At 31.7% G+C, this 9,711-nt stretch overlaps 3 protein-coding genes across 3 annotated transcripts; 2 read left to right on the top strand and 1 right to left on the bottom strand.

The window, feature by feature from the left end:
- Window positions 1–729: 729 nt before the first annotated feature.
- LOC112680343 lies at window positions 730–2,049 on the bottom strand. Its single transcript, XM_025550407.1, has 3 exons — window positions 1,785–2,049; window positions 1,536–1,722; window positions 730–872 (listed from the first exon to the last, which is right to left on the bottom strand). The coding sequence occupies exons 1-3, from the start codon at window positions 1,881–1,883 to the stop codon at window positions 811–813; spliced, it is 348 nt and encodes a 115-aa protein (XP_025406192.1). The 5' UTR covers window positions 1,884–2,049; the 3' UTR covers window positions 730–810.
- A 4,023-nt stretch (window positions 2,050–6,072) lies between these two features.
- Window positions 6,073–9,614, top strand: LOC112680394 (tigger transposable element-derived protein 6-like). Its single transcript, XM_025550480.1, has 3 exons — window positions 6,073–6,360; window positions 6,881–7,010; window positions 8,908–9,614. Exons 1-3 carry the CDS (start codon window positions 6,073–6,075, stop codon window positions 9,612–9,614), a joined length of 1,125 nt encoding a protein of 374 aa, XP_025406265.1.
- Window positions 9,582–9,711, top strand: LOC112680386 (the record flags this gene model as incomplete). The annotated part of the gene is given in 1 exon segment (XM_025550471.1): window positions 9,582–9,711. A coding segment is annotated over 1 exon segment (61 nt), but the record flags the coding sequence as incomplete, so codon positions are not given.

The following is a 9,711-nucleotide window of genomic DNA, read 5'->3' on the forward strand; positions in this document are numbered from 1 at the left end:
TGTGAATTTTTCTCACAATGTATTTTTCTGCAATGTGGAAGAACTTGTCAGTATTGAGAGTGAAATAATGCAGGTTTCTGATAACTATTCTAAAAGGACGCATCAAAAGCGAGAATAAAAGTGTACATATATTGTATATTAATTCAGAATTCATATATATTTTAAGTAATAATATTTATGATAATATAATATTATGTATATTCTAATAATTATTAATTTGTTATTAATTTTTAATACAAATTGTATAGCTCTTAATTACTTATCTATCTTTTATTATTTAAAGATGTTATAAATAGTATTAGTTATGCTTAAAAATGAATAAGGAGCATTCGTTTATTGTATAATTTTATATAAGTATAAATTATATGTATATAATATATATACATATAATATATATACATATAATATATATATATATACAATTTAATGTAGTTTTAAGCATAAACAATCACAAAGCTATCTTGTCGCTAATTTTATTGCATTGCGTTTATGTATGTATGCTATGTATGCTAAGATTTACTTTTATAAACGTATAAAATATATCCAACTTAAATTAATACATTTAATTGATACCTGATAAAATTGAAATATAATAGATTTAATTATTTTGTGATGTAATATATTAATTTTGTAAGAAATATAAATAAATCAGTACACAAAAGATTTAAAAAAAAAATTATTATTTTTTCATTAATTTGTTTTACAAAATATTTAATCTTAAAAATAGGAATGATAATATTTAAATACAAAATTCAGTAAATATTAACTTAATATTTATCTATCCATGACTTGAAATTTAATTAACGTTAATTACTTCAATGGATTTGCTAAGGTGTATATTAACCGAATAGTTTCATTGAATTGTTGTTTCTCTGAAATACATTTTAAATTAAAAACAATAAATAATAAAATAAATAAAATATAAAACTAAAATTAAAAATGGTTAAATCTCGTAAATTAATAAATAAATGAACAAATAGTTTATACATGGGTAGAAATAAATAAATATGTTAGCTTGGAGTATTATTATATTTGTAAAGTATGACTGGTTTCAAATTAAAAATTCTTTATCAAATATATACAAAATTAATAAAAATTGCAAGTGAATATGAAAAAATGAACTTTTTATATACCTAATGATGAATTTTTAACTTGAACTAGTTGTATAGTTGTACTATACAAATATAATAATACTCCAGTATAAGCTTTAATTTATTATTTATATCTACATATAAACTTATTGTTTATTTATTTAAAAACAGTAAGTTGAATAATAGAACAAATAGTTCCTAAATTATTAAATTATCACGTGATTACAAAAACTTAATATTATAGTCAATAAATAGGTAAATTAAAAGAGAAAATATGAATAAAATATGTAAAGACCATCATGTAGGCATGCAAAATTTTTAGATTCAAAATGTATTTTAAACAATAAATTATAAATTTTAATTCATTTTTCAATAGCTATTAAAATTTCAAAATTAACTTAAGTACTTTGTAATTAATTCCAAACATAACACATTTTTTTTTACCGAAGTCAACAGTAATTGATGATGGCAAATTGTAATAACTCTCTCCGCCAACAGTTGATTTATCCTTGGCCAAACCATGCACTTCTACCCATCCATCTAATGAACTGTCAATGGCCTCATGGAAGTTAACTGTTACTACTTGGTCGTCTGTTGTTTGTAATGTTAATGTTTTGCTATCATCACTGACCTATAGAAAATAAATTAACAATATATAACAGTAAATAAAAACTATTGTCACATAGTAGATACCTTTACTACACTACCAATCAAAGTGACTGGTTTGTCGATGTATTTCATCAAATATGAACCATTGACAAAAGCACGTGTGGGTATTAATTTAGATTCCATTTCTCAATTGATTTTATAATGTTATACCAATATTAATGTTAAATGTTAATTGTAAATGGATTTACGACACAGTATAAAACTTAGTAAAATAACCGTATTACTGACAAGTACGCAGTCTCCAATAGTTTGTGCTATCACATCAAATCTATTCTGTGATGCTATTACGGAAGTTTTCCCGGTTTTTCAACCGCCTTATCATGAATTGTAACACATACCCTAACCATAGATTATATTAAATTTTATATAATCTGTTTTACATAATCTGTGTCTATATGATAACATATGTTATAGAATCATATCATATAGAGTTTAATTGAATTAGCAAACTACATTAAAACGTTCGTTTCCGTGGGTCTTTTCATAGAATCAAAATCTTAAATCATGTTTAGAAAACGTCATTAACAGAGTTGTCTCAAAAAATCAACTGTAAGGGGGAGCCATAAAAATTTTCTGGCTTTGCTCGAATATTTTCATGTTATAATGTACTTAATTTATTTTTTTTTATTTTTTTCTTATTGTTTAAAATACATTTGTTTTATATATTTCAAAAATAGTTATTATTCACTTTGGTATCAAATAAAAATAGTAGTACCTATAGATACCAAACTATTATTTTTAACTATGTTGATATTATATATCATTGAATAGTAGGTATATAGTGCAGTATAATAAATCTCCATTTTAACCAAAGATTTTATTATAAAAAAAGGTATGTACAATATAATTATGATGGCCAGGATTCAAAGACAAATATTTTAATACATATTCTACATACAAATATATATTATAAATTTATAAAACTTTAACAATTTTTTTTTTTTTTTTTACTAACAATTAAACTTAAAAAAAAATTAACAGTTAAATAATTAAATCTCTATTCTACGTTATTTTAATGACCACTGTTGTGCTAATTTATTAATGTCCAATTGGTCCACAGTATCCAAGCCAGGATTATGACAATTTAGAGCCCGGGGTCAAACAATTTTAAGGGCCCATAACCATAATCAAAATATTGATGACCTACACATAAATATATTTCAGAGACAAAAAAAAAAATTATATTCTAATTTATAAATTTATTTATTGCTTTTTTGATACAAAAATAAAAATTTTATTCGTATAAATAATTTTTTCTTTATTTTTGGAAAACAAACCCTTTAATTATATAATTGGTATTAATAAGTTCACTGCCATGAGTACTATATTTGGTACTCACATGATTTGTCTCCTCCGCCATACATTTTAAACACGTTTTGTTCTACAGGCTTTGAGTACCAATTCTGTTACTCACGATTTGACTCTCAGGCTTTGAGGGTCAATTATGGTACTCACTAATTTTCATGATTACGTCACTGAGAATCATAGAAAATTATCTGTTTCTCCCACCCGACGCACACCAACATTGGTTCGATACGGAGCTATATGGGATTATTTTATAAATATCAATTTAAATAAATTTATTTCTTTTATCGCTATCTACCGGCAGTTATATTCTACGCCATCGAAAAACCATCCAGTGAGCTATCTATACTATCTATAATCAATGGTAGTATCAATAATCTGTGGTTATTATGTTCAGTATTTATTGTATTATTGTAAAAGTTGTTGAATTATAATAATTTGCACAAATTAATTGATTATTACAGTTACCTATTCAATCAGCAATACTTCTACTGTGGTCTGTTGAAACTACATCGATTTTTAAAATAACCCAACCATATTGCTGATTGATTATGGTAATAAATATAAAATTTATCTCGATTTATATAAATAAAATGTTAAATTTATTATCTTTATCTAGATAAAAGTATAATTAAATTATCTTTATCTTTATCTAGATAAAATTTTAGTTATCTGGGCTCAACACTGACCAGCAGTAATCGGCCATCATATTATCATCCCATCGACGTTGATATCGCCTTTAATTAATTAATCCAAAAATATAATCACAGTTCGTGTTTAGACGTCGTTCAGTCCACATATAAATTGTCACGTGCTTCGCTTTTATCAGTATTCGATAGCGTGTGTAGTGTTCTTCGTGTACAGTGCTCGTCGCGGTATTCGTACGGTCGGTAATGTATAAGTTATTTAAACATTCCCCAAGGCTAACCTATAAATTACATTATCTACATAATTATGAAGCCTAAGGGCTGTGACGCACTAGGCAGTCTGGCTGCGGCAGCCAGGCTGCGGTAGCCAATGCCATACATGATTTCTTATTGCAGCTCGCTCACTAAGCAGCCAATGTTTACTGGTTGCCGCGGCCAGAAAAACGTGTGCGACTACACGGCAGCCAACTCGCTGCGCGCAGCCAGAGGAAAACAACGTGAATGTATGTGGCTGCCCGCAGTATCCGCTCACTAGTTTGGCCAGCCGGTTGTGTTTTGCCTTGTGCACGAGTGTGTAGTTTTTCCTCGATTTTTTACGATCACCGCGTTTTTATTCGAGAAGTCGAAAGTCGAAAAGCAATTTGGGACGTAACTTCTGATGAATACAGCGATCGTGATTTAAAGAGAAGACGATGGGAGGAAATTACAAATATAATATAATTTTCTAAAAGTTCATCAAACGATTGCACTGACATTCTAGTATAACTAAAAAAACGTTCCGGATAATTTCGAAGATCTTTAAAATAATTTTGAAACAACCCCTTTGAGTGCCGTTCCATAAATATAGGATGAATCCAATATCTTTTTTTTGTTCTGCGCTTCTTACGAGACAAATGGTAAATAGTGATAGCCTCTTCTATGTCCATTTCGATCGAAAATACGATTTTAAATGTAAAAAAAAATGTACGATATGTATTGATTGACAGCGGTCGACCGACTGACGGACTTGACGTCGATCAGGCGGTCGGTCGTGGAGTGGCTGCTCAATAACTGGCTGCTCAACTAACTGGCTGCTGCAGTCAGGCTGCCTAGTGCGTCAATGTACTAATAGCCTACCAACGCCTATCACCGAAATTCCCAAATCATCAATAAATAAAAATTCAACTACTAATACTTTCCCACCACCGCTTATTATCTCCAACAGATTAATTGATCAAACGGATGAAACAGTTCTTCTGACTTATTGAACAACGAATCCGATTGAAAAACAATTCCATTAAATTATATTAAACGAAATAGATCTCCAAACTATACTTCTCCTACCACAAAAAAAAAGGACACAAATATTTTTATTTCTACAAACCGTTTTACTCTGATTGCTCCTACTAACGAAGTTCAACTAATAGATACAGTTGAGACTCAATTTGTAAGCAATGAAAATAAAACTTCAAAACCATTTCCTATCTTTATTCAAGAACAAATAAATTACAACAATTTCTGCCAAAAAATTAATGAATTAATTGATACCTCTGGATTTGATTGCAAGAGCTCTACTAAAGGTCTTAAACTGCAAACATAAAGCCCTGACTCATACCGATCAGTCATCAAATATCTCAAGAATAATGACGTCTTATTTCATTCATACCAATCAAAAGAGTAAAACCATATCGCGTCGTAGTTAGAAATATGCATAATTTCACAGATACCTTTTTTTATTAAGCAAGAATTCTTAAATAAAAGATTTGTCACTAGTAACATAATGTGTAACTCACAAGTTAACCAATATTCCCCTACCGATCTTCTTTATTGATATTGAACCAAGTCCAACAAATTCCGATATTTTCAAACTTAACTCATTATGTTATACAAAAATTAAAGTTGAAATTCCACACCCTAAAAAAGTAATTCCACAATGCTACCGCTGTCAGTCTTATGGCCACACTCGAAGCTAATGCAATCACTCTCCTCGATGTGTTCACTGTGGTGAGCACCATGAGTAAACAACATGTACTAAGGATCGCAGTTTCCCGGCTAAATGCGCTCTATGTGGTGGAAATCACTCGGCTAACTTTCTGGGTTGTAAATTCCACCTGGATCTTAAAAAAAGATTACTACCGAACTCTTCAATAAATATCTTAAATAAAAGTTCCACTCCTCGTCAATCACTTGATGTGAATGTCTATGAATTTCTGTAACAAGCTTACATACAACATTTCTTACAATTAAATCAAGACTCAACTTTTCACACTCAAGACACCAACTCAAGCCAAAACCAAAATATCACTGCACATCTCTTCTCATTCAAAGCTTTAATAAACCCACTTATATCACTTCTCGCATCATTGACAATTTTATGAATAATGCTAGTAAATAACTTGCAACCACTCTCCATATTTTTACGGAATGCTAACGGCATCCTACAACATTTAAATGAACTTCAAGTAGTTTTTAATGAAAAAAAAGTTTTAATAACTCATATTTCTGAACCTCGCCTAACTAAAACCTCTACACTCAAGATATTCGGATTTGATATTATCAGAGCTGATCATCCAGATGGTACTGCACACAGAGGCGCTACTCTCCTCATCTCCAATACAATTAATCATGCACCTCTTCCGTCATATCTGTCTAAAATATTCAAGCGGCAAGTACTTCAATGACAATAAACTCTGTAACTATTTCCATCTCTTCATGCTATTTTCTTCAAGGAAGACCTTTTCCTTTGGCAGAATTCAGTAATCTTTCTCAATCTCTAAGCTTCACCCATATTATTGGCACTGACTTCAATGCTAAATATCAAACTTGGAGTCGGTCAACAAACACCAGAGGCTGTGTTCTAAAAAATTTTTTCTCGTTCAATTATCTTAAGGTAATTACATTCCTTTTTCCAACCTATTGGCCATCACATAGCAACCGTCATCCCGACACTCTTGACTTATTTATCACCAATCTTTCAAATCACTTTTCCACTGAAATTATAAGTCTAAATGACCCAGCTTCTGATCATACACCTGCCTTGTTACAAATCGGAGCTCATCCCTCTTTGAATAAAAATAAACCAACTATTTTTCCGGGTACTACAAACTGGAACAAATTCAAAGACATCATCTCAAAAAAAAACTACTCTTAATATAAAATTAAAATCAACTACTGATGTCGACCAAGTAGTTGCCAAACTCTGATGACATTCAAAAAGCAGCCAAGGACTCATCTACCAAGAGTCCACCTTATTCTCAAACAATCTATCGCCAGAATCAAGACAACTCATTGCTAAAAAACGCAGAGCCAGATCAAAATGGTAATATACTCACTACCCGGTAAATGCGATAAAGTACAACTCTCTTTCCAATAAACTAAAGTCACTACTCAAAACTCATAAAATCAACTTGTACAAAAGTCCTATACAAAAAATTAAATTTTCTACCGGATCCCTCTGGCGTAAAACAAAGTCAAGACTCCCACCCAAACAACTCACTTGCTTTCTCAGATAAGGAAATAGTTGATATTCTTGCCGAAGAACTAACAGGAGGAATCAAACCTCATCTCATTTTCACACCAGTACTACATATGTCGAATGTTTTAGATTCTCTTCAATCAACTTTACCTATGGCCCTCCCTGCAAAACTAACCTCCTTGCGGAGATGGTAGGCATTATGAAAAAACTTGCAAATATAAATCTCCGGGCCAACAAAGGGTTTAAAAATCTCCTACGGAAATGATTGTTCATCTATCACTTATTTATAATGCTGCCCTCCGCCTATCTTACTTCCCAACTACTTAGAAATCATGAGTCATTTTCACTGTACTCAAACCTGGTAAGACTCCAGAAAACCCCTCCTCGTACTGGCCTATTAGCTTTCTACCGTTTCTTGGTAAATTTCTAAAAAAGTCATCCTCGAGCGCATCACTACCATTACACAATTTAATAACAGTATTCCGAACTTCCAGTTTGGTTTCCGTTCTCTTCTTGCTACAACCCATCAACTTCACTGTTCAGTGGACACCATCTCATCAGCATTCAAAACCAAAAAATTCTGTGCTGGAGTCTTTTTAGATGTTGCGAAAGCATTTGATACCATCTGACATGACGGTCTTCTTTTAAACTAAAACAAATATTTCTTGTCCCTTTATACCTAATACTTAAATCGTATCTAGAAAACTGATCATTAAATGTCCGTCATAATTTACAACACTCTAATCAATTTCCTATTTCTGCTGGTGTCCTTCAAGGCAGTGATATTGCTCCATTCTTAAATACCATTTACACGTCTGACCTGCCCTCATCTGAAGATACTATAGTTAGAATATATGCTGATGATACCGCCTTATTATCAGTTTCTCTAGACCATATTATTGCATTTCATCAACTACAAACTCACCTAAATACTCTTTCACAATGGTTCACCAATTGGAAGATAAAATTAATGAATCCAAGTCTTTCTTTGTCACTTTAGCACTTCGACCTTATAGCTGCTCTTATGTATCAATAAACAACATTAAAATTCCCCACTCGACCGAAGTGAAATACCTTGGCCTTATTCTTGTCAGGCGTTTAATTTGGTTTCTTCATCTAAAGAATAAGCGTAAAAAGCTTAATTTCAGATTCCATCATTTAAGGCCACTCCTTCGTTCTAACTTAATTATACTCATCAAAATCATCCTATATAATTCAATCTGGACGTATGGCATCGCAATTTGGGGCTCTGCAAAAAACTCAAATAAAAGAACTACAGTGAAACCTTCACTAACGGACACCTCCCACTAGCGGACGTTTTTTGGGGAACGGGGACATTTTCACTACTTTTTCATTGAAAAACCTCTGAATAGCGGACTCTCCGAATAACGGACATTATTTATGGTAAATCCCTAATCTTTATTTGATAATAATACGTATTCACATTCGTATTTATTCTCGTAATAATGTAATTACGATAACAAACTCTTTATGGGAAGATAAGATTACGACAAATTCGGTTATCGGTGAAACCGTTAGGTGTAAAAGGTTATGACAAAAGTATGGGAGTTAGTGACGGTTTTCGACGCGATGACGACTACGTTAAAACGAAAGCGGTTGTCGCTTCGCGAAAAAATGACATTTTAGATTACCGTAAAACAACGGAAACATAGGAATTCGTGCACTCGCAGAAAAGTTTCAAGTTGAATAACACAGATTGCCGATATTGTGTCTGACACAGAAGAAATTTATAAAGTGTGGGTCGAAAATGGAAATGAAGAACGAAAATTAACGAAATTAAGAAAATGTGAAGGCAGTGTGATTGATAAAGAACTTTTCGTCTGGTTTAGCAAAACTCGGGAAAAAAATATTTCCGAACCAACAATACAAGAAAAGGCTAAACAACTTGCTGAAGTTCACGGATTAAATGATTTTAAAGCTTCAAACGGGTGGCTTGAAAAATTTCGAAAACGGCATAACATTTCGTATAAATCTATTTGTGGCGAAGCTTCAGCCGTTGATAGAATAGCTGTTGATGACTGGAAGAAAAAATTACCAAACATAATCGATAAATATGAAAAGCGAGACATCTTCAATGCCGACGAGACTGGGCTTTTTTTTAAAGTTCTACCTAATAAAACTATAGCATTTAAAAATGAAACTTGCAGCGGTGGAAAAGTTTCAAAAGAACGGTTGACTGTGCTATTGTGCTGTAATATGATTGGTGAGTTTGAACGTCCTCTCGTCATAGGTAAGGCAAAACGACCGCGAGCTTTCAAAAAATTAGACGTAAATAAATTTCCCGTTGACTGGTGTTGGAATAAAAAGGCCTGGATGACGACACAGATTATGACAGACTGGCTTATGAAATTTGATAAACAAATGATAAAAAAGTCGAAGAAAAGTACTACTTTTTGTCGACAATGCAGCTCCTCATCCCCATCTTAAATTACAAAATGTTGAGCTAGTCATTTTTCCCCAAATATGACGTCTCACTGTCAACCTCTGGACCAAGGCATAATTCAACAATTTAAAAAGCTCTATC

Source organism: Sipha flava, unplaced genomic scaffold (assembly GCF_003268045.1).
Source record: "Sipha flava isolate LNK unplaced genomic scaffold, YSA_version1 176_pilon_pilon, whole genome shotgun sequence".
Classification (NCBI taxonomy): Eukaryota; Metazoa; Arthropoda; class Insecta; order Hemiptera; family Aphididae; genus Sipha; species Sipha flava.